Source organism: Macaca nemestrina, chromosome 9, assembly GCF_043159975.1.
Source record: "Macaca nemestrina isolate mMacNem1 chromosome 9, mMacNem.hap1, whole genome shotgun sequence".
Taxonomy (NCBI): domain Eukaryota; kingdom Metazoa; phylum Chordata; class Mammalia; order Primates; family Cercopithecidae; genus Macaca; species Macaca nemestrina.
In genome coordinates, this window is record NC_092133.1 from 91,134,343 (window position 1) to 91,158,843 (window position 24,501).

At 47.1% G+C, this 24,501-nt stretch overlaps 1 protein-coding gene and 1 long non-coding RNA gene across 4 annotated transcripts in view; one reads left to right on the forward strand and one right to left on the reverse strand.

Moving 5' to 3' along the window:
• LOC105486583 (transmembrane protein 72) overlaps window positions 1-13,216 on the forward strand; it is a 27,736-nt gene extending 14,520 nt beyond the window's left edge. Inside the window, exons 1-5 of one of the 3 annotated variants that reach the window (XM_024794336.2) lie at window positions 1,896-1,962; window positions 5,587-5,658; window positions 6,059-6,186; window positions 7,224-7,363; window positions 8,239-13,216. In XM_024794336.2, coding sequence (XP_024650104.2) covers window positions 5,611-5,658; window positions 6,059-6,186; window positions 7,224-7,363; window positions 8,239-8,720 — 798 coding nt within the window. In that variant the 5' untranslated portion in view covers window positions 1,896-1,962; window positions 5,587-5,610 and the 3' untranslated portion in view covers window positions 8,721-13,216. Of the gene's footprint in view, window positions 1-1,895; window positions 1,963-5,586; window positions 5,812-6,058; window positions 6,187-7,223; window positions 7,364-8,238 lie in introns of those variants that run through there. The other 2 variants (XM_011749477.3, XM_024794335.2) reach the window with 2 other exon arrangements.
• The window catches only part of LOC139356321 (uncharacterized), a 20,300-nt gene continuing 6,712 nt past the window's right edge, over window positions 10,914-24,501 (reverse strand). The window contains exons 2-3 of the long non-coding RNA XR_011608010.1: window positions 21,392-21,551; window positions 10,914-10,999 (exon numbers count right to left, since the gene is read on the reverse strand). This is a non-coding gene — a long non-coding RNA (uncharacterized lncRNA). The remainder of the gene's footprint in view (window positions 11,000-21,391; window positions 21,552-24,501) is intronic.

The window sequence follows — 24,501 nt, forward strand, 5'->3', positions numbered from 1 at the left end:
ACTCACACACATTCACACACATGCACATATATACTTACATACACTCACATTCACACATACATTCACACACATGCACTCACACACACACACATGTACACACACATACACTCAAACACACAGTCACATATATACTCACATATACATATATACTCACACACTCACACATACACTCACACATATGTGCGCTCAAAAGCCTACTCACACACATACACATGTGTCCACACACGCACAAGCACATGCTGGCAGGCAGCGGATAGCAGGAAACTGTGCACCACCTAGAGCTGGCTGCCTCCATCTGGTCTCTAGGCCCTCACTTTCCAGCATGTATCCTTGAGTGAACTACACAGGCCACTGAGCCTCACTGTCCTCCTCTGTAAAATGAAGAGAGTGGGACTCCTGTGCCACGGGCCTGCTGGAAGGGCCAGGATGTGTGCACCATGGTGTGGAAGCTCTGAAGTGCTCTGTAAGTTTGGACCCTTCAGTTAGGCTGACACTGCAGGGGTATGTGGCCCGCTAGCATCATCCATCCTTGCCCCAGGTGAGCCAGCAGGGTAGCTGGAACCTGGAGAGGGTGGGAGACTCAGTGTCCACCTCCTGTGAACCAAGGGGCTGGTGGCAGGTTAGTGTGGACAGTCGCCCATGAAGCACAGCGGAGCCCCAGAGCCCTCCATCCATCACTCAGAAAATATGACCACCTCTTCTCGCCTGCCTAGATCCAAGTGCTCTGTCCCCTTTCCCCCGCCCCATATCTCCACCATCACCCCTCCCACCCCCTACCCCTGGAATCGAGGAGTGGAGTGCTGGTCGCTTCAGTGCAAGGCTCTTCCCTGCTCTCTGGGAGGGGCGTTTCACCATTGGATGAAGCGCCCTTCAGCTTGAGACACCAGGGGATGGAAGCCCACACTGTCTCTGCCAGGGAAGAGAGGAAGCATCAGAAGCCAGGAAGCAGCCCCATGAGCAGCAGGGAGGAGGGGCCACCCCCAGGTTGCCAGGGACGACAACCCAGCCCACCATCTTTGACTGGGAGGAAAAGAGGATGAAGCCACACTCCAGCACACAGCAGGGCCATCATCAGAGCCCAGAGAGAAACAGGGTGCCCAACAGTGTAATCAGTTAGGGACAAAAAGATGTCTGCTCAGCAGGCCGATGCACTGCCCCTGGAATGTTTCTGTCAGGGACTCCAAGGGTCAGTGCTGTGCTGGTTGTGGGAAGCCATGGGAGCCAGCAAATCCCTGTGAGGAGAGCACCCAGAGACAGCAAGTCTGGAAAGGCAGGTCCGAGATGAAATTCACCCAGGACAAATGGAAGGTCATCACCAACTGCCACAAAAGGGGAGGAGGAGAGCTGAGGCTGAGCAACATTTCCTTGTCAGGGCGAAAGCCCAGAGGTTTAGTCAGCACTGGGTCCAAAGAAATGAGCAATGAGTGTGACCTTCAGCCACCCCTCAGCAAGCAAGACCAAGGCCACACAACAGCAACCAGTGACCCAAGCAAGAGAACAGGGCTGGGGCAGGGCCCATCCATGGCTAAGCACTGAAGCCAGACACACAGCACACACTGGGGTGGGCCCCAGCACGTGGCAGAGAACAGCTGTGAACCAAGGGGCTGGTGGCACATTAGTGTGGGCAGTCGCTGGGGGCACTAAGGGTGGCTGCTCTGGGGAAGCTTAATCAGAAGACCTCTGGGCCTCTGCCTGGAGTTCCAGGGACCAATCCAGGAGGCTTCCTGCTCTCTTGCACCTTGCTGGTCATAGCTGCCTGTGTCATGAAGAGAAGAACCTACCTTGGCTCTTAGTCCCTGGGAAGAAGACTCACTCCAGAGCCAAGGTACCCCCAACAGGGCAGTGCTGTAGTGTAGAGCTCCAGGCCCACTCTTCCTTCTTCTCTTGCCCCTTAGTGTTGATCGGCGTGGGCACTGAGACCTTCCTCCAGGGCCAGTTCAAAAGCCTGGCTTTCTATCTGCTGTGAGTATGTGTGCATGTGTCACTTTTGACCTGTAAGTTCTGCTCAACTCACCCTACATCTGTCTATGCAGAAGGATGGAATGGATGGAGCAGTCCCCTTTCCATGCTAATTCCATCCTATCTCAGGGGTGAAGGGAGTCGAGGGGGGCTTTAGAATAGCTCCTGGTTTGTGCAGACCATCCCATAAATCAATGAATTATCCTTTCTACCCACCCATCTATCCACCAGCTGCCCATCTATCCATCTATCTGCCCATCCATTCATCAACCCACCCATCCATCCATTCACCCACCAATCTATTCATCCATCCACCCATCCATTCATCCATCTATCCAGCCATCTACCCATCCATCCAACTACCTATCCATCTATGCTCCCACCTCTTCATCCACCTGCCCATCCATCCATCCATTCCTCCATCCATCCACCCAACCATCTATCCATCTACCCATCCACTCACCTATCCATCTATTCACCCACCCATCTATTTATCCATCCACCCATCCATCCATCTACCCATACATGCATACATACATATACACACCCATTTACCCATCCACCCACCCATTTATCCATCCATCTTCCAATTCATCCAGCCAGCCACTCATCTATCCATCCACCTGCCTATCCATCCATCTATGCACCTACACATTTATCAGCCTAGTTTTACAGATGAGAAAATTCAGAAGGAGTAAGCAGGTTAGCCCACATCACCAAGCTCATGAGCAGCAGGATTCAGATTCGAACCCAAGACCCTTTTGTTTCCCAGACAATGTCCTTTCTTCTCCACCACCAGCTACCTCTGTAAATTGTGCCCTGACAGGAAGGTGACCCCTGTGCAATGGTGTCCCAGGGGGTTAGAAGAACCTGGGTCTCTGCCACAGCATCTCTGCAGCCCCATTCTCAGGGGCTTCCAGCAGTTTCTTCCTAATGAGATAGGAAGACTGTGTGTTCTAGCCCCACAAATCCTGAAGAACTTGCTGAGCTGAGAAGCAATAGATAACAATTTGCCAGGCTGCCCCACAAATGTCTGGTTCTGCCTACAGGGTCCACCAGGCTGTGACCTCCACTCCCCTCCCTCCTCAGGATCTGCCTCCACCTTCAGGTGGCAGCTGACCTATGTTCTTAGCAGTCTCCACCCTCCCGCCTGAGAGCAGGCCCCTTGCTGTGTTTGGGGGCTCACACCTGCCATCTCCTAGATGCAGGCCACCCTCCAAGCCCATTTCCACACTGTCTTCTAGACACACAAATCTCTCTGACAGCCTTCAAGGGCTCCCACCACCTCTGGTCCACACCCTGTGCCATCTTTTGGCCTCTGCCTCACTTCTTGCCACTCATGTACAGCCCGGAGCTTCTGACTCTTTCAAACTCACCAGCATGACCTCGCCTCCAGGCTTCACTCATTCCGTTGGGTGCCCAAGTACCTTCCACCCATTTCTACCTGCCCAATGCCTGACACTCCTTCCTGGCATTCCGCCCTGGCCATTGTGCCCTGAGCCTGGAGCCCCTGCTGGCTGGCAGTGACTTCTCCTTGTTCTGAACACCCTCCATGTCTAACTGACCCTGTCCCTGGCCGCTGTGCACCATTGCCCTGGGATCCAGAAGCAGGTGGGCCTTCCTCCTCTCCAGTGAGTACCTAATTCTCGGGTCAGGCCATGGCAGGTGAATGTAGGCTGCCTTCTGCCCAGAAACCTGTTCTGTCTCTGTTTTGAAGGGACCCTATACCCATGTGGTCTCTGGGTGGTCCAGTCCAGCCTGGGGTCCCCTGCCCCTCGCTGTGTCCTGCTCTCTAACATCTGCAGGATCAGCACGCACTGCCTGCCCTGTCTGTCCCTCCCTGCCACTCAGTAGCACCAGACAGGAAGTCTGAATGGGTTCCTTTATTCCCCAAGCCTTGATATATCCCTTTGTCCCAGGGTGTAGGAAAAGTCAGTGGAAATTGTTTTGCGAAGCACATGTATTGATGGGCCTGCTAGGCACACAAGCTCTGGAGCCTGAGTGCTGAGTTCTGATCTTTCCCCTGCTGCTGATAAGGGGCCGTCAGTGATGGGGCAAACTTCTCTGTGCCTTACTTTCCTCATCTGTAAACTGACAGTAATTGTAGTGTTTATTATAAAATTGTCGCAAGGACTAAATGAGTTGATATTTGTAAGGCCTTTAGAACTATGCCTGGCCCATAGCAATCATTACATAAATGTTAGTGATTACCATTTTAAAACCAAGGGGTAACTTGGGAGGCATAGAGAGTGAGACACTGGGAGGCATAGAGAGTGAGAGGAGTAGAGATCACTAAATGATGTAAATAATCACATGGAGAGAGAAATGATAACAAGACTTGATATAATTACTGTGTGCCAAGCATGGTCCTAAGTGCTTTACAAATATCGTTTAATTCTTAGAACAGTTTTACTGTTGATGCACTATAATAACCCCAGTTTACAGCTGAGGAAACTGAGACACAGAAAGGTCACACCTCTCACCTGTGATCATAAAATCTAGAATCACAGAGTGTTTCTAGATTGGTAGAAACACCCATGGCTCTGAGGAAACCCTGGCCCCGAGCCACCTTCTGCACAACACTATCTACTTTCATTCCTTCATTCATTGCAATGCCCATTAATGGAGCCCAGTAAACCCAACCCACTGTGAGCCTGGGCTGTACAGAAGAATTAGACAGGGAACACCCCTGGGAGTTCACAGACTGGTGGCTCTGGTCATATGGTACCACGTGGAGAAGTAAGAGGAGGTCACCAGACAGACAGGAGAGGGAAGGGGAAGGCCTTCCAGGAAGAGCTCACTTGTGCAAAAGCCCTGTGGCACCTGATAGCTTCTTGAGTTGTCAAGGGAACATGGAGGATAGGCAGTGAGACCCTCTGCAAGTACATATTCCCATTCCAATGATTCTAATGTGAGTCCAAGAGCAGCCTGGGAGCCATGAATTCTACACATTCTTCAGGAGATGCTGATTGCAGGATCCCTGGATCACACTGGGAGCATGAGTAGCCTTTGAGGCATTCTGTATCAGGAGGAACATGATCAGATTCAGGTGTCGCGCAGCCCAGAGTGACATAGTGGAGGAGCAGGAGACAGGGCTGGGGTAAGTGAGTAAGTGGAGCTGGTGCAGGGGTCCAGGAGGCAGGGCCTAAACCCAGGCAATGCCCATGAGGTCAGAGAATAGAAGCGATTCGGAAGGTATTGAAGGAATGTAATCAACAGCTCCTGGTTACTGTTTGGACAATATGGAAAGGATGAAGGAAAGGGTTAGGAACAGGTCCAGCTTTAAGGCTGGAACACAGGCAGTGGGTGTCCATCCTGGTGACCAGCAGGTAGAAGGATGTGCCTGCCAGTGTCACACAGGGTACCAGGTGAAGGCCATGTCACCTGCTGGCCACGGTGCCCTCCCCACCCATCTCCGAACCCCAGACCCCACCTCTCCCCAACATGGCCCAGTACGGAACAGGCCATGGCCTGGAGATAGCCCCTGGTGAATGTTGTCTGGGGGAATCCAGGTCAGTCCACTGGCTGTAGATGTGATGTCAGGAGGCCACGTGTGAGAAGACAGCCCTCAGGAAAGTGAAGGAGGACAGAGGCGCCAGCCTCCCTCTCACCTGTCTTCACCTGCAGGTTTACAGGAGCCGCTGTCTCCATATGCGAAGGGGCCTACTTTGTGGCTCAGCTGTTGGCCATCTGCTTCCAGTAAGTAGTCTCCAGAAAGACCCTCCACTGTTCACCCCAGCCCCAGACACCACAGATGTCTCCACCCAAGAACCCGCAACCAGGGAATGTTCTGCTCCTGAAGCCACCGTGGACAGGATCCCCCCACCGAAGTACAGCCAGCCTGGCCTGGAGGTGGGCGCAGGCCCATGGGCTCCATTGCCTTCTTTGCCATGGTCCCAACCAAGAGAACCAACCGACACATTCATTCGGGGCCTATCCTTGCTCAGAATCCCCAGAAAAGTCCAGCTCCCCCTCACCAGGAGCAGCCAGTCACTGGGCCCCAGTGTCTGAGCCATCTGCCACAGGATGAGGACCCTTCAGAAGGCCCAGCTGGGAGTGAGCAGACCTGGGTTTGGGAACTGGCTCTGTCTCTTCCTAGGGCCTGGGGGCAAGTCAGGGGCGGTACGTCTCTACACCCCTCCGTGGGGCAGGAGTGCAGACCCTGCAGGATCTCGTGAGGCCCTTGCTGCTTCCCAGCCTACACTCAGTATGTGGAAGCTGTCATCGGTGAGACCAAGGACTGCGGCTCTCAGAACCTAGACACTGGTCTCTGGGTGGTCAGTGAGAGAGCCAGTCTTCAGATCCAGCTGTCCCAGCACCTTGCAAGGCCACTAGCTGCCTCTCAGGCTCACCAGCCCTAAGGCAGAAAGCTTTCCCCCTTTCTGCTGAATTCCATTGCCAAGGTGTGCTTGAAACTTCAGCTGGGGAGAAGGCTGGGGAGGAATGGACCCTGGATGGACTCCACCGCACCCCCCCACCATACACACACAGGAATGGGCACCAGGGGGCACCAGTGAGCCATGGCAGTCCAGCCTGCTGAGCATAAGAAAGCAATGCTTTGGGCCACCTGGACAGCTGAGCACTCTCTCAAAGCTAGAGAGGCAGGATGCGCCGTGTAGAGCCCCAGCTCTAGGCCAATTCAGAGGATGAAGGCGCTGGGTCTAAAGGCAGGCACTTGCCGCCTGTGAAACCTGGAGGCAGCATCCCTGAAGGAAGCTACTCAACATCAGGCTTCTGCCAGGGTTATGTGTGGTCCCCGTGTATACAGTTAGGAAAGAAGCCCTTTTGGGCCGACACTGTCCTGTGCCTAGGCAAGGCTGGGTGAATAAGGCACAGCTGGATTCCAGCCTGCTCACTCACCTGGCCAGGCCTCTTGTGCAGTGCACTACAGGCATAACTGCCCCAGCCAGGTGGCTCCCGACCTGCACACTTTCTCTGCATTGGTGCAGACTTCCCAGTGAGCCCTGAGCCTCCAGCTCTCTTCCTCACTAACTCATGCAGCATCCTGAGAGCATTTAACTTGCTTCCCCCTCGACCAGAAAGACAGGGCTGGGGAGCCTTTCAAAAACGTGTGGACCCTCTCGATAGACTCAGGCAAGTCCACTCATTGTGGAACCCACACCAAGGACTGCTGGGGCCTCCTGTTCAGCCAGGGCCCACTGCAGAGCATTCCCACAGCAGGGCCCGGCCCAGACTCCATGGCATCCAGTCTTGCTGAAGTTTTCCTGGGACACATTCTGCTAACCTGGGCTCCCTCTCACCAGGTGTCAACCAGGATCCCTGGCAGACAGAGTAAGGGAGAAGGCTCACTGGCTAGGCTGCTTCCAGAAGTTCCTGGCGTACCTGCTGCTGTCGGTGGCCTGCTTCCTCCACCCCGTCCTGGTCTGGCACGTGACCATCCCAGGTAAGAACATGGGGGTAGAGATATGCAGCCCCAGCACAGGTGGGCTCCGAGCAGGAGGGGCTGAGCCCCTCAAAGTCTAGCTCCAGTGGTGGCTCCAGGGCCCTTACCTGCCCCACTGCCCTCTCTAACCTAGAGGGTGGGCATGAGGAATCACAGGAGTGCCAGACATCCTCCATGCCGATCAGATGGCAGGAATGTCCCAAGAAGTGCATCCTTCCTTCACAGAGCCGTCCAGAAGTGGAACCGCAAAGGGGACCTCGCCTTTCCTCCCACTGACCGTGTGTGGTCTGAGTTTCCCAAGGGTGTGACATGGCCACTTCCCTGCCCAAACCCTTCCGAATCTCCTCAGTGCCTACCCATTCAGGTCCAAACTCCTCAGCCTGGGTTGAAAGGCACTTCAGGGTGGGATCCCAGAAAATCTTCATACCCTCATCCACTTCCACCTCACCAAGTGCACACCACTGGCCAGCCTGCTTTCTGATCGCAGAATCCAGAATTTCTTGCTCCCACCTCTTCAGTTTCATCCACGACTTCTTCTGCTAGTGTCCTTCTCTCTGCTCCCTGTCTGTGAAAACTGTGCCCCCTCCTCATGAACCCGTCTACAATACAGGGAAGCCAGCCCTCCAGGGAGACCATGTTGAAAAGCGAAACCCCCATCCTTCCTGCCATTTAGCATCCCCGTCCCAGCCTCCAGGTGGACCTCCAAATCTGATGTGGGGTGTGAGGACAAGCCAGGCCAGAGAGCCAGGGCCACAGGGGCCTGTGTGTGGCCACACAGCGCAGGGTTACAGGAGTCCTGCTGCACAACATGCTCTCAAGGGCTCTGGATTTTCTCCGCAACTCATCTAATGTCCTGATCTCTGGCTCTTTTCCAGGCTCCATGCTCATCGTCACCGGCCTGGCCTACTTCCTTCTGAGCAAGCGGAAGAAGAGGAAAGCTGTCCCCGAGGTGCTGGCCTCCCCAGAGCAGTACACAGATCCCTCCAGCAGCGCCGTGAGCACTACCGGCTCTGGGGACACAGAGCAAACCTACACCTTCCATGGGGCCCTCAAGGAGGGGCCCAGCTCCCTCTTCATCCACATGAAGAGTATCCTGAAGGGGACCAAGAAGCCCAGTGCTCTCCAGCCCCCCAACACACTGATGGAGCTGAGCCTGGAGCCAGCCGACTCCCTGGCCAAAAAGAAGCAGGTGCATTTTGAAGACAACGTGGTCCGCATCGTCCCCTCCCTCGCCGAAGGTCTGGATGATGGGGACAGTGAGCCAGAAGAGGAGACCACCTCTGACACGACACCCATCATTCCCCCTCCCCAGGCCCCAGTCTTCCTGTCATCTCTTACAGGCACTGGCCTGTTCTAAGTGCCTGTTCTTGCTCCAGCCTGGAGGACACTCAGTGAGGGGTCTACCTAGCTCAATGGCCCTCCCTGGAGTTTCAGGGTCTTCTCAGGTCAGCTTTTCAAGGGGTAAACAGACACCCCCACGCTGGCTGGGCCCCTGAGGCCATCAGGAGGTGTGACTGGCCAGCGTTTCTGCAGAGGCCTCGAGGGAGGCACAAACAAGGCTCATGCCACCTCAAGCCAGCACAAGCTCCTTCCTCCTGGCCACAGGTGGGGAAACACATGCTTCCCCAACGAGACCATCACTCCCACTGCGCACGAGGCTGCAGGTGCCATTGCCTCAGCCCAGAAAGGACAGAGGATGTCTGCCCAGCAAAAACCTCTGGCCTTTTCTTACTCCTGATCCAGGGCCCAGCACTCAGTGAGGAACCCGTGATCCACCCATCTCTGAAGGCCCAGGGAAGTGTCAGCAACTTAAGCATCTCTAAGGCAGGAGAAGGTGGCCATGGGTCTTGACCAACCGAGACTGCTCAGGGTCGGGAGGGGAGACTGCAGGACTCTGGTGGGAGCAGTCGGGCCGTGGGCTGCATTCTCTGCATGCTCCAGGGCTGGGGCTGAGCTGCTCAGGGAAACAATGCCGCGCTGTGCTGACTGTGGGAAAGCCAGGCCAGATGAGCAAAGCTCATTCCAGAAACATGGCTGGGGGTTTCCAGCCTCCTTACCACATGGCCTTTCCAAGATTCCAAGTTGATGATGCAAACTGAAAGCAGTGACTGCCAGGGCCCAGAAGGCAGTGCCTGCTGTGTGCAGGACCACAGAGGCTGCCCTGGGGTGGCACAGCACAGAGAAGTGGCAGTGCCATGTTTAGATGTCTGGTAGCAGATTAGGTGATAAATATAAATTTCTTCAAAATGGAAGGAAGTGAGTGGGGAGGAAGAGGAGGGAAAATGGGAGGACAGGAGGAAGGTGGACAGGCAGGCAAGTTCTCTGCCATGGGACCACGGAAGTGACAGTTAACCCAGAAGGAACAAAGACATCTGAGTCAGATATTCCTTTGTAAATCTGTAGAGGATTTGCAATATAGGCTTTACTTCTAAAAATTGCTGTCGGGTCCATGAGGCTGTTGCCAGGAAGAGCAGACACACCATTCTTCGTGGCAACCGCAGTGAGGGAGCAGTCAGGAGGAAGAGTCCTGTGGCTTCCCAGTCCCTGTGGGGACTAATGCCAAGCTCTGTAGAATGAACCTTAGAGCACATGCTCTATGGTCTAATGAGAAACTTGGGTTTGTGCTTTCACACATTTCAATGTTCCCTACGGGTTATTTGACAAAGGTATGAAAATAATGGCCAACAAGAAGCTAGTATCAGTTTGGGGGCCTACATGCGGCAGGTGTTCCTGATAAGCAGATAAGCTCTTCCTGCAGTAGCCCAGGTCTCGCCACTCAAATGACAAATGGCTAATCAAGACATTCCGGCAAGCCCTTGATGGTGAGAGCGGCAGAGCTGCTTCTTCAGCTGCCATCAAGGCAGGACCTCAGGACCTGACTGTCCACAGTCAGAAAAGAGTGAACAATATGGGATATGGGTATAGGTAGGTGGTAGGCAAGGATGGTGCCCCATGGTTGATGGGTCGGGTGTCTCAGGCAGGCCCCTGTGCATGGAAACAGCCTAAGTGCAGAGGTGCCAGGCGTCTTTCCCATCATCCATGGAAGGAGAATGCGATGGCCACAGACACCCTCATGGCACAGACATGACCAGCCTCTGACGTTCTTGTGCATCGGAATAGCTCTGTCCTCAGAGCCCCAGTCAGCAGAGCTGGATGGCCAGGTCGCAAGAAGCAAACCACAAAATGTGACGTCAGAGCTGTCAGATCTCGTTCAATAAACACTTCAGTAAACCCAAGTGCAGAGTGTTGTTTTGGGTGTGTCTTAGAGATGTGTGTTGGGAGCACCCTTTTGGAGGTGTCCTAGAGTGTGCGCTGGGATTTCCAGTGACGATGCAATGGAATTCTGAGGCACCTAGGCTTCCTGGAGATTGCCATCAGTTAAGAGAGTGTCTGCTGGTGTGCAGCATTACAGGACAATTATGACCTTACCTAGGTCAGTAAAGTTCTCAAACACTTCTATGGCTACAAAACAAAAAACAAAAAGCTGGAGTGAGGTCATTAAATAGGCCAGAACTTTCAACCATCAGTGGACCAAGCAAAAAAGTGGCACCTTTCTCATAAGTAGATGAGCACCACGTGTCTCCATTGATTCTCAGCCTGTGACCTCTATGACCACATCCTTGTCCAGTAGGATCCCTGCAAAGCAGATGTTGTAATGATCTGCATCCTTGCGAAGAAGCAAGGACTAGAAGGGCTGGCCCTTCTGTGATTCCCCTCCCTGTCTCAGCAGAGGGGAGCATTTTGTAGATGAAGAACAGAGTGACCAGTAGAAGAAACAGCACCAGGCTGAGCACCATTCGACCTCCACTGATACACGTCTGACCTTTCTCAAGCCCCTTCGCGTCTCTGGCTCAGGTTCCCCTAGTAAGTGGGAATCACAGCAGTAACTCAACAAGACAGGGGCCAGTGCTTTTCAGAACTACAAACAAGTCACTGTGACTGCACCACATCCCTATCCCCTATGGGAGACTCGCTGTGAGGCGGCACTGAGGAAGCACCACCCTGACTTGCATCTGTGGCAAGGGCAGATCAGGTCCAAGAGCTCCTGTCTCCACTTCAGTTTCCAGGGCTAGAGCCTGGGGACGGTACAGCCCCCAACGCCTACCTCAGAGGAAAGCCATAGTGGACCCCACATTTGTTAACAGCTGCACCCTGGGGGTCACACATGGGTCCTCTGTCTCCCTCTCCCATCAGCCCTAAGGTGGTTTTTTGTTTTTAGTTTTCTGAAATATCTTTATTGAGATATAATTCATATAACAAAATTCACCAATTTAAAGTGTACAGCTAGGCCAGGCGCAGTGGCTCATGCCTGTAATCCAAGCACTTCAAGAGTCCAAGGCAGTGGATCACTTGAACCCAGGAATCTGAGACCAGCCTGGGAAACATAGCAAAATCCCGTTCCTACCAAAAGTACAAACAATTAGCCAGGCATGGTGGCACACACCTGTAGTTCCAGCTACTCAAGAGGCGAAGATGGAAGAATGGTTTGAGCCCAGGAGGTCAAGGCTGCAGTGAGTTGAGATCATTCCGCTGAGATCATTCCACTGCACTCCAGCCTGGGCAACTGAGTGAGACCCTGTCTCAAAATAATCTTTAAAAAATTTTTTAAATTAAAAAAAGGTGTACAGCTAAACAGTTTCTAGTAGATTCTTTCTTTTTCTTTTTCTTCCTTTTTTTTTTTTTTTTTTTTGTAGATGGAGTCTCACTCTGTCAACAGGCTGGAGTGCAGTGGTGTGATCTCAGTTCATTGCATCCTCTGCCTCCAGGGTTCAGGCAATTCTCCTGCCTCAGCCTCCTGAGTAGCTGGGACTACAGGCATGCACCACCATGCCCAGACATTTTTTTTTATTTTTAGTAGAGGTGGGGTTTCACTATCTTGGCCAAGATGGCCTTGATCTCTTGACTTCATGATCCACCCACCTCAGCCTCCCAAAGTGCTGGGATTACAGGCGTGACCCACCACACCAGGCCTCTAGTAGATTCTTAAACTATGTTCATCACAATATAAATTCACATTTTCATCATCCCCCAAAGCAAACACAACCTAGCACCCATTCATACTCACTCCCTACCTCCCATCACCTGCTCTAAGCAACCATTAATCTACTTTCTGTCGTATAAATTGAACCGTATAATAGTGTTTTTTTTTTTTTTTTTGTGACTTTGTTCACTTAGCGTGACATTTCTGAGGTTCATCCATGTTGTAGCATGTGTCTTTATTTTATTTCGTTTCATGGCTGAATAACACTCCATTGTATGGATATACTGCCTTCTGTTTTTCCATTTATCTGTTAATGGACACTGGGGTTGTTCCCACTTTGTCCCTATAAAGAATAACACCGCTATGAACATTCATGTACCTGTTTTTGCGTGAACATCTGGTTTCATTTCTCTTGGGTATAAATCTGGGAGTGGAATTGCTGGGTCATATAGTAACTCTGTGTTTAACTTCTTGAGGAAGTGCCAAACTGTTTTCTAGAGGGAGTGCACCATTTTACTTTCCCGCAGCAGTGTATGAGGGTTCTGATTTCTCCACCTCCTTGCCAACACTTGTCATCATCTTTTTATTATAGTCATACATGCACTGTGGCTTTGTATTTCCTTAATGACGAATAGTGTTGAGTATCTTTCATGCAATTATTGGCCTTTGAATACTTCTTTAAGAAAGTGTCTATTCAAATGCTTTGCCTTTTTTTTTAATTGGGTTATTTGTCTTTTTATTTTGAGTTCTAAGAGTTTTTAATGTACTCTGAATACTATACCCTTTTCAGATACATGATTGGCAAATGTTTTCATCCACTCTGTAGGTTGTCTTTCTTTTTTTCTTTTCTTTTTTTGAGACAACGTCTCACTCTGTCACTCAGACTGGAGTGCAGTGGCACGATCTCGGCTCACTGCAACCTCCAACCCCCAGGCTCAAGTGGTTCTCCAGTCCCAGCCTCTTGATTAGCTGGGATTACAGGCACATGCCACTACTGCCTGGTTATTTTTGTGTTTTTATAGAGACGGAATTTCGCTATGTTGGCCAGGCTGGTCTTGAACTCCTGACTTCAAATGATCCACCCTCTTCAGCCTCCCAAAGTGCTGGGATTACAGGTGTGAGCCACTGTGCCAGCCCTTTTTACTTTCTTGATAGTGTCCTTTGAGGAAGAAACAATTGAATTTCAGTGAAATTAAATTTATCTTTTTTTCTTTGTTGTTTATTCTTTTGTGGTCAAATCTGAGAAACCATTGCCTAACCAAAGGTTATGAAGATATATTTCTATATTTTCTTCTAAGACTTTTATAGTTTTAGTTCTTACATTTAGATCTATAATTAATTTTGAGGTAATTGTTGTACATGTTATGAGGTAGAATCTAACTTAATTATTTTACATGTGAATATACAAGTGTTACAGCACCATTTGTTGACTTGAACTGTCTTGGCCTCTTTGTTAAACACTAATAGACTGTAAATGAAAGGCTTTATTTCTGAACTTGCAACTCTAGCCCATTGATCTATATGTCTATCCTGATGCCATTGCCACACCGTTTATTACTGTAGCTTTGTGGTAAGTTTTGAAACCAGAAAGTCTGAGCCCCCTCCAAGTTTGTTCTTATTTTTCAAAATAGTTTTGGCTATTCAGGGTCCCTGGCACTTCTATATGAATTTTAGGATCAGTTTGCCAACTTTCGCAAAGAAGAAAGCTGGGATTTTAGTAGGGATTTCTTTGACTCTGTAGATAAATTTGGGGAGTATTCCATTCCATCTGAACAATATTAAATATTCTGATCCAGGAATGTGGGGTGTCTTTTCATGTATTTAGATCTTTAATTTTTTCAACAATGTTTTGTAGTTTCCAATTGCAAGTCTCACACTTCTTTTCTTGAAATTATTCCTAAGTGTTTTCTTCTTTTCCATGCTTTTGTGATTGGAATTGTTTTCTTAATTTCCTTTTCAGATGCTAGAATGTAGAAATATGATTGGTTTTGTGTATGGATTTTGCATTTTGCAAACTTGCTGAACAAATTTAGTAGTTACAGTCTTTTTGTTTTGTATTTTGTTTTTGAGACAGGGTCTTTCTCTGTTGCCCAGGCTGAGTGCAGTGGCACAATCACGGCTCACTACAGCCCAGACCTCCCAGGCTCAAACAATCCTCCTACCTCAGCCTCAGAAGTAGCTGGGACTACAGGCGCACACCACCACGCCTAATTTTGTACTTTTGATAGAAACGGGTTCTCACTATGTTACCTAGGTTGCTCTCAAACTCCTGAACTCAAGCAATCCTCCTGCCTCAGCCTGCCACAGTGCCAGGATTATAGGAGTGAGCCACCATGCAGGATTATACAATCTTTTTTTAATGGATACATTGCTATTATCTACATACAATATCATGTCATCTGCAAATATAGAAAGTTTTACTTCTTCCAATTTGGAAGCCTTTTATTTCTTTTTCTTGCTTAATTTCTCTAGCTAGAACATCTAATACAATGTTGAATAGAAGCAACAAGAGCCAACATCCTTGTCTTTCTCCTGATGGTTGGGGAAAGCATTTCGTCTTTCACCACTGAGTATCATGTTAGTGGTGGATTTTTCACAGATGCCCTGTATTAGATTGAGGACATTTCCTTCTACTTCCAGTTTGTTGGTGTTTTTATCATGAAATGGTACTGGATTTGTCAAATGGTCTTTCTGCACCTATTGAATTGATTATGTGTTTTTTTTTTCCTTTATTGATAAGGTTCATTACATTAATTAACTTTCAGATATTTAATCAACCTTGTATTCATGTAATGCATCCCACTTGCTCATGGTATGTAATTCTTTTACATGGTGCTGGGTTATATTTTATATATTGATATATTTTGTTGAGGATTTTTGTGTTTCTCTATATAAGGAATACTGGTCTGTTTCTGTTCTTGTGATGTCTTTGTCTTATTCTGGAATCAGGGTAATACTGCTCTCATAAAATCAAGAAGTGTCCCCTTCTATTTTTTGAGAGTTCATGAGAGACTGATATCCATTTTTTGTTGTACTTTGGTAGAATTCACCAGTGAGGCCATTTGGGCCTTGGCCTAATTCAAACTCTTTACTTGATATGGAGCTTCAGATTTTTTGAAAATTTCACCTTTGAATCAGTTTCTACAGTTTGTGTCTTCCTAGAGTTTTGTCCGTTTTATCTAAGTTATCTAATTTGTTGGCATAGTATTGCTTTATAATCGCTCTTATTTCCATAAAATCAATAATTATGCCCCCTCTTTTTATTCCCCATTTTAGTAATTTAAGCCTTCTCTTTTTTCTTGGTCAATCTAGCTAAAATTGTGTCCATTTTGTCAATCTTCTCAAAGAAACCACTTGTCTTCATTGATTTCTGTTTTGTTGTTATATTCTCTATTTCATTATTTCTTTTCTAATATTTATTTTTTCCTTTCTTCTACTTACTTTGCAGTTAGTTAACTCTTATTTTTCTAGTTTCCTAAGGTGGAAAGTAGGGTTATTGGTATGAGATATGTTTGGGTTTTGTTTTGTTTTTTGTTTTTATTTTGTTTGTTTGTTTGTTTGTTTTTTGAGATGGAGTTTTGCTCTTGTTGCCCAGACTGGAGTGCAATGGCACGACCTTAGCTCATTGCAACCTCTGCCTCCCAGGTTCAAGTAATTCTCCTGCCTCAGCCTCCTGAATAGCTGGGATTACAGGTGTGTGCCACCACGCCCAGCTAATTTTTGTACTATTAATAGAGACGGGTTTCACCATGTTGGCCAGGCTGGTCTCAAACTCCTGACCACAGGTGATCCACCTGCTTTGGCCTCCCAAAGTGCTAGAATTACAGGCGTGAGCCACCGCACCTAGCCATGTATTTGATAATGTAGACATTTACAGCTACAAATTTCTCTCTGAGCACTGCTGTAACTGCATTTCATATGTTTTAGTATATACTGTGTTTTTGTTTTCATTCATCTCAAAGTATTTTCTATTTTACCTTGTGATTTCTTCTTTTGATATGTTGGCTATTTAGGAGTGTGCTATTTATTAGTTTATACCTATTCTAACTCAATTCCATTGTGGTTGGCAAACACACTTGGTATGATTCAATTCTTTTAAATGCATTGGATTTGTAGTATGGCCTACCATACTGTCTACCTTGAAGGGTGTTCTACATGCTCTTAAATAGAATGTGTGTTCTCCTGTTGTTGGATGGTGTGCTTTGTAGAGGTCTGTTAAGTCTAAGTGGTTTGTAGTGTTGTTCAAGTCTTCTATATCCTTGTTGATCATCTGGTTCGTTCCACTCATTATTCAAAGTGGGGTATTGAAGTCTTTCTTGTTATTAATGTGCCTGTTTCTCCCTTCAGTTCTGTTAGGTTTTGCTCAATGTGTTCAAGGCTCTAATGTTAGATGCAAGCAAGCTAGTAATTTTATATCTTCTTATGCATTGACTTTTTATTATTATGGAATGTCTCTCTTTGTCTTTAGTAACTTTTTTGTTTTAAAGTCAATTTTGTGGCCGGGCGCGGTGGCTCAAGCCTGTAATCCCAGCACTTTGGGAGGCCGAGACGGGCGGATCACGAGGTCGGGAGATCGAGACCATCCTGGCTAACACGGTGAAACCCCGTCTCTACTAAAAAAATACAAAAAACTAGCCGGGCGAGGTGGTGGGCGCCTGTAGTCCCAGCTACTCGGGAGGCTGAGGCAGGAGAATGGCGTGAACCCGGGAGGCGGAGCTTGCAGTGAGCTGAGATCCGGCCACTGCACTCCAGCCTGGGCGACAGAGCGAGACTCCGTCTCAAAAAAATAAATAAATAAATAAATAAAGTCAATTTTGTCTGATATTACTGTAGCTACTCCAGTTCTCTTATGATTGCTATTTTTCCAGGAAATAGTTTTCATCTTTTACTTTCAACCTGTTAGTGTCTTTGAAACTAAAGTGTGTATCAGGTTTTCATCTTTTACTTTTGACCTGTTTGTGTCTTTGAAACTAAAGTATGTATCCTGTAGACAACATATAGTTAAATCTTGTTTTTTTATCCAATACAGTAACCACCACCTTTTGATTTGATCATTGAATTCATTTACATTTTATGTTATTGATATGATAGGATTTATACATCCCATTTTGCTTTTATATATTGATACACAAAATATTATATATTTATGGGATACATGAGAGTATTTGTTACATGCATAGAATGTATAATGATCAAGTCAGGGTACCTGGGTTACCCATCACCTTAGATATTTATCTTTTCTATATGTTGGGAACATTTCAATTCCTCTCTGCTAGCAGCATTGAAATATACAATACATTGCTGCTAATTATAGTCACCCCACTCTGCTGTCAAACATTAGAACTTATATATATATTTTATATATATATATTCTGCCTAGCTATATATGTGACCTATTAACCAACTTTTCTTCATTTTCTCCTCTACTTTGCTTCTACTTTTCTATATATCTTGTGCATTTTTTGTTTCTGTGTTCCCCTTTTACTGCCTTCTTTTGTATAAATAAATATTTTCTAGTACAAAAATTTAGTTCCTTTTATAATTTTTAAAATTATATTTTTTAGTTATTTTCTTGGGGATTACTCTAGTGATTATAACACATGTCTTAACATATCAAAATCTACTTTAGATTTATACTAACTTAATTCCATTGAAATATAAAAACTTTACTCCTGTATAACTCCATTCTGTCCCCAACTTTCTATCCTATCACTAATATATATTAGATCTATAAATATTACAAACCCAGCAACACATTGTTGTCATTATTACTTCTTACAATCAAGTCTTATAAAGAAGCTGAAAGGAGAAATGAATATATATCTATCACTTCTTATATTAACCTTTTTATTTACCATTTCCAGTTCTCTTCATTTCCTCCTTTGAGTTCAAGTTACTATCTGGTTTCATTTCATTTCTGCAATGTAGGTTTGTTTCCACCTGTCTCCTTTGTGCTGCCGTTGTCATTGCCTGAAGAGATTTCTTTAGTATTTCTTATTAGGTGGATATGTCTGCTAGCAACAAACTCTTTCAGGTTTTGTTTGCCTGGGAATATCTTTATTTCACCTTTGTTTCTGAAAGAGTTTTGCTAGATATACTCTTCTTGGTCAACAGTTTTTGTTTTTGTTTTTTGTTTTTCCTTTCAGCACTTTGAATGTCCTCACACTGCCTTCTGGTCTCCATTGTTTTTGATGAAAAGTCAGCTGTTATTCTCACTGGGGTTCCCTTATGTGTGATGAGTCATTTTTCTCTTACTGCTTTCAAGATTTTCTCTTTGTCTTTGCCTTTCAACATTTTTACTAAAATGTGTCTGAATATAGGTCTCTGCATTTATTCTTGAAATTAATTGAGTTTCTTTGATGTCCATATTAATGTTTTTTATCAAACTTGGGAATTTTTCAACCATTATTTCTTAGAATATTTATTCTTCCTCTCTTTTCTCTCCTCTCCTTCTAATACTTCCATTATGGATATGTTGGTGTGCCTAATAGTGTTCCACATTAGTTTGATGCTGTGTTCCTTTTTCTTCATTCTTTTTACTGTCATTCAAGTTGCATAATGTCTGTCAACTTATCTTCAAATTTGCTAATTCTTTCATCTGCTACCTCAAATCTACTGTTGAGTCTCTCTAGTGAAGTTTTAATTTCATTTATTGTAATTTTCAAATCTAGAATTTCCATTGGTCTGTTTTAAAAAATAACTTACATCTCTTTTCTTTATTTGGTAAGATATAATCATACTTTTCTTTCATTCTTTAAATGTGGTTTTCTTTAGTTCTTTGAACATATTTATAACAGCTGCTTTGATGTCTTTATCAGCTAAGTTCAACATCAGGGCCACCTCAAAAGTTGTGTCTATTGCTTGCAATTTTCCCTGTGTATCACATTCTCTCATTTAAACATTTTAGAACATAATTGGTATCAATTCTGGATAGTGATTCTCCCTCCTTTTTCACCTGCTGTCTTGTTATTGTTTGTTTATTGACTGGTATGGGCTAATTCTATAAAGTCAGTCACTTTTTCCCCAATGTTCAGCTTCTGAAGTCCCTGCCCCCTGTCCTTATCTTTTAGACTGGTTACCTCAGAATTTCTCCTGGGTCAGCATAAGCCATTTATTGATCAAAAGTTGTGATTAAGCTCCCTTAACTGGTAAGATACTTACCTTTTAAGTAAGCATCTAACTAGGGGCATAAGGCTTGGAGGCCTCTACCAAAATTCAAAGAGGTTGCATTTATTCCTACATTCATCTAGGGACCAGTAGCTTGGATGTCTCTTCTCTGATCACTTCTAAGAGGGCACAATCTTGAACCTACAAAACTGTGATCTAGACTGCCTGAGATGTATGTGATTTTATTTTTTTGGCCTAGCTTTCTAGGAGTTGCCCCAGTCTAGTGTTTGGTCAGAGCATGTGCTTAAGCCCCTTGTGCCAGTGAGGCATCTACACTTTTTTTTATGGATTTGTGTGTAAATTGGGAAGTGTCTTCAAGTTGCCCCACATTCTGCTCTGATTGCTTCTGAGTGGGTACAGCCTAGTAATTGCCCAGCCTTCCCAATTCCCATAATTGACTGTGATGCCAAGAGGGCTCTTGGGATCTTGGCTGTCTCTTTTCCCAGTTATTTGTTAAATTTCTGGTTGTCCTGCTCTTTTGTTTTTTGCTACCAGTTTCACGGAGTTATGAGCACTCTTCTAATTGCTCTCCCCAAGATATTCATTGTTTTCAATAACAGTATGATGCACAGAATTATCCACATCCTGTTCTGAACAAAATCCTTCCTCTCAGGCAGAGCTATAAGCTCTTCATTCTTACTGTCTGCTTTCTCCCCGGGTAGAATGTCTGCAGCACTGCACAGGAGCTGGGAGTGGGAATAACGACCTGCTTCCCTGGAGTGACATCTCTACTCTACAGGTAGGTACTAGAGGAAGTGACACCTCTGCTCTACAAGTAGGTAATAGGGAAGTGACCCCTGGTATTCTCAGCTTGACCCTTTCATTATGGAATCTCTGCCCTAGGAGTGAGTTGGGGTGGAGTAATTGAGGCTCCAGTATTCTCAACCTGTTGCTCTTGCAATAGAGCTTCTGCTAAATGACTCGGTGCTCAGAAGAGAAAGTAAACCTTAAACCTCAGTCATCTTGGCCGTGCCTCCCTAGAATAAAGCTTCTGCAACACAGGGCCAAGCGGGATGAGAAACACCAGCCTCTTTCCCCTCCCAGAGTGAAATTATAGCCTAGACTGAGAGCTATAGGGATAGGAAGCCCCTGTGTTCTTGCCCACACCTGCCCAGAGTAGAGCCCTTAGAGCAGAGTTTCCATAAGGCACAGCTGAGAGAGGGTAGGGGAGTGGGTTACGGTTCAAATGCTATGGACTCTCCCTCACTGTTTTTACCAAAATTTAGTAGATTTTCTTAAATGAATGTTTCTCCATTTGCTGTGTGCCCTTAGGACATATTCCAGAGATTTAAATGAATTAATATTTATCATTTTCTCCAGTAAAATAGTTGTTTCGCTAGAAAATGGGGCATCTGAGCTACTGAGTCCTAAAGTACCACTTCTAATTTTTACTTTTTTACCATGACCATGAGGAAATGGAAGGCACTGATGAGAACTTTGACCATCAAGTACACAAGACCTAGGCTTGAGCCGTATATCTACCCTTCACCAGCTGTGTGGCCAGCTGGTGGAACTCCTCTGAGCCTTTGTTTCTCCATTTATAAAGAAGCAATAATAATAGTACTGACCTCCACAAATGGCTGAGAATTAAATATGATGACATAAGTGAAGTATTGGCAGGATCCTCCCAGCCCCGGAATGCTTCTTTCATGAGACATTGGCGCCTACAGCTGCTCTGGGGCCATTTGCTCCCTTCTTGCTGGGATGCAGCTCTCTCTGCAGGCTGGAAGTCACGCTCACCAAGCCCTATTTGCTGCTTTCAGCTCAGCCTAAAGCTCATACCTTGCTGATGGCATGTTTGCCTGAGAAACAAACTTCATCTCCTTTTCCTGGAATTCAACCCCATCTCACTCCTCGCCAATCTCTCAAAGAGAACTTACTCTTTGGTATGTCCAAATGGGAAAATTTCTTGCTCCATTCCGTGTGTGCCCAAGATTTCAAGTTTCTCTGCAAGCTGGTCACCCATCCAGCTGTATTCTGTCCCTCAAAGCCCCAGGCTCAGCTGCTAGCCTGCTGGTGAACAGTCAGCTGTTTGACTACCTGAAAAGGGGAGCAAAAGGGTAGTATTCTCAGGAGATAAAGAGGAACTGTCTCTGTTGGCCAAAATGGGGATTTCCCATGGGACTTGCTTGACTGGCTGAATGTCTTGTCATTGTCCAGAGAACAAGGAAGAACTGAGTCACGATCTTTGCACAAAAGAGAAGAGGTATTTCGAGAAGCCAAGTTGCAGTTAAGTGGAATGTTATTCCCTGAGTTTCCCATTATGACAAGGGTGAGACAGCTGCCAAGAAAGAATAGCAGCATCCAGGAAGTCAAGAGTTCAGGAGTATGGTCCCACTTGACTCTACTGGGATTTGGAGCCTTGGGTCATTCCTCACATGCAACCCAAGGGATGAGGCCATCCCAAAAGGTCCTGCCAGCTCCAAGCCTCAGGGATGCCCAGCTGTGCACATTACCAGGGAGTATTTGCCCAAACTTAAGAGCAAGCCCAAGGAAAATCCAGCACTGAGTCTAAACAAATGCCGTGCAATTCTTTTTACAGTATGAGCTTCTGGAAAGCTTGCATAGTCTCAGGACAGGGATCTGGAGGAAGTGGGGAGCATCAGAACCAGAGAAGGTTGTACTGGGAATAACTGGGGCAAGAGCAAGAGCCCATCTAAGGAGATGTTTACCACTTCACTGATATGCAAGCCTCTGTGAGTTTCAAAATCAAATTTCCCTTTAAAGAGCAGATAAAGAGTAAAGCCAGTGGGCCATGCCTTTGATTATTCATTTGTCCCTAAATAGGTGCTTCTACGTGAGGCTGCACATGCTCCACCAGGGGTGAGGGTGCCACCAGCCCACTATAGCTTCAGTTTCCAGCTTCCAGGAAACTGGGAGGTATTTCAGGCCCTGAGTCTTGAGTTCCTCTTTCCACATTGAAACATGTTCCTTTCTTTTAAACCAGCAGCACCAGCATAAACTTAGGAATAGGTTGCTAAGGGCAAAAGTCAGTTTAACTCAGCAAACGTTTATTAAGCACCTACTGTGTGGACCAGGCATCACACAAGGTGCTGGGCTGAAGGGGTGAGTCTGGCATGCTGTGTGCTCTCTAGACAAGCCAAATGTGTGACTGACATGAGGCAGATATGGCACTACAGTAAAATCACAAACAGTGTGCTATGTGAGAGGAAGTCAGGCAGAGCGAAGTCTGGGAAGGTAGATTTGAGCTGAGTTTCAGAAGCAGAGCTAGAATCTTATCATGCACATCATTGTCTATCTTGGGACAAAGGAAGCATGGCCAAGTCCATCAGAGTCTGAAGCAGGTGGATTTATTTTCCATACATAACAAAGGTGGTGTTTGTGTAGTACAAAGAATATAAGACAAGCAGGTGTACCAACAATGATGATAACCAGAGAGCACTGAGACCTCAGTGGATTCAGTGCTTACTTGCTTCATCTCCTCCAATCCCCAGAGCCTGTGAGGCCAGGTCTCTTACAGCTCCATTCCATAGATGGGAAACCATAGTGCATGGTAATTTGCACACAGCTAGAAACAGGTAGAGCCTGTATTCATTCCAGGCTCAGAGCAGAGATTCTTAATGCCATCAGGAAACCAAAGTCTGAGGCTGGCCACAGACCTCACCTGCCCTATGGCCTGGGCCTCTCTCCTCTCATCATCTGAACAAAGGGGATTTTGACCAGGTGACCCCAAAGGTTCTGTTTCACTCAGTTCGGGCTGCCATAACAAATACCATACACTAGGTAGCTCAAACAACAAACATTTCTTCCTCACAGTTCTGGAGGGGAGGCTAGAAGTCCAAGATCAGGATGCCAGCATGGTCAGGTTCTAGGGAGTGCTGGCTTCCTGGGTCATGGACAGCTGCCCGTTTGTTATAGTCTCACTTGGGGGAAAGAAGGCATCTGTTGTGTCTCTGCTTCCAGAAGCACTAATCCTATGCAGGAGGGTTCCATGCAAATGATCCGATCACCCTGCAAAGGCCCTACCTCCTAACACCAACACACTGGGGATTAGAGCTTCTACATATGAATTTAGGGGAACACAATTCAGTCCATAGCAGGTTCCCTCCAGGTAAGTCACCTGGGATGCTAAGTGTTCAGGGTGGGGTGTGGCAGTGCAGAGGAAGAGGAGGAAAAAGTGGCTGATTGATGCGGGGGATAAAGGAAGCACAAGAAAGGGGAGCACTAGCTCAGGTGGAGAAGGCAAACAGGGTCACTCTTCACTTTGGTTGTGACTGCTGCTGACTTCATTCTCGCCTTTGTGCAACTCTTACTCAGACGCCATTTCCAATCTGAGCACTAAGCAACCCGCACCCAGACATACAGTGCCAGGAGGAGTGGGCTCTACCTGCCCTTGGCGTGGCCCACACTGTGCTGCTCACATTGCTGGAGGCCTAGTGCCCTTTGGGTTTTCCCTGAGTGGCTGATAGTTCCTGAGTGGAGCTAGGCCCCAGCAGAGCCTGGGAGCTGTGCCAAGCTCTCCCACCAGGCCCCAGCCCTGCCACCTCCAAGACCAGAAAAAGAATCCTAGCCTCAGCGGGGTCTCCCCAACAGCATGCAGGTAAGAAGTGGCCAAGAAAATGTCACCTTAATATTCAGGAACGCAGCATGGACATCCAGGCTGCTCCTCAGTTTCCTTCTAAGGGCCCAGGTCTCCTGTTATTCTTGCTTGCTATGCTCCAATGCCTGGGACTTACAGGGAAGGCTGGCAAACAGAGTCTGCCAGCACTCAGCCTCCAAAAGCCTCTTGTGCCCTAAGCCCATTGCTTACTGCCACCTCCCCAAACCTCCAGCAGCCCGTGGGGGCTTTTCTGGCCTCAGGCCCAGCTGCTGCTCTCCCCTTCAGCAGAGCATTTTCAGTTCCCATTTCTCTAGCCTGAGTGGCCCCCTGTGCTCCTGGCCATACTCCCTCTATCTCTCCCCATCTCTGGGTCCTCTCCCAGCTGCCCCAAACCTCACTCCTCATGCACAGTGGTCTCCAGAGGAGCTG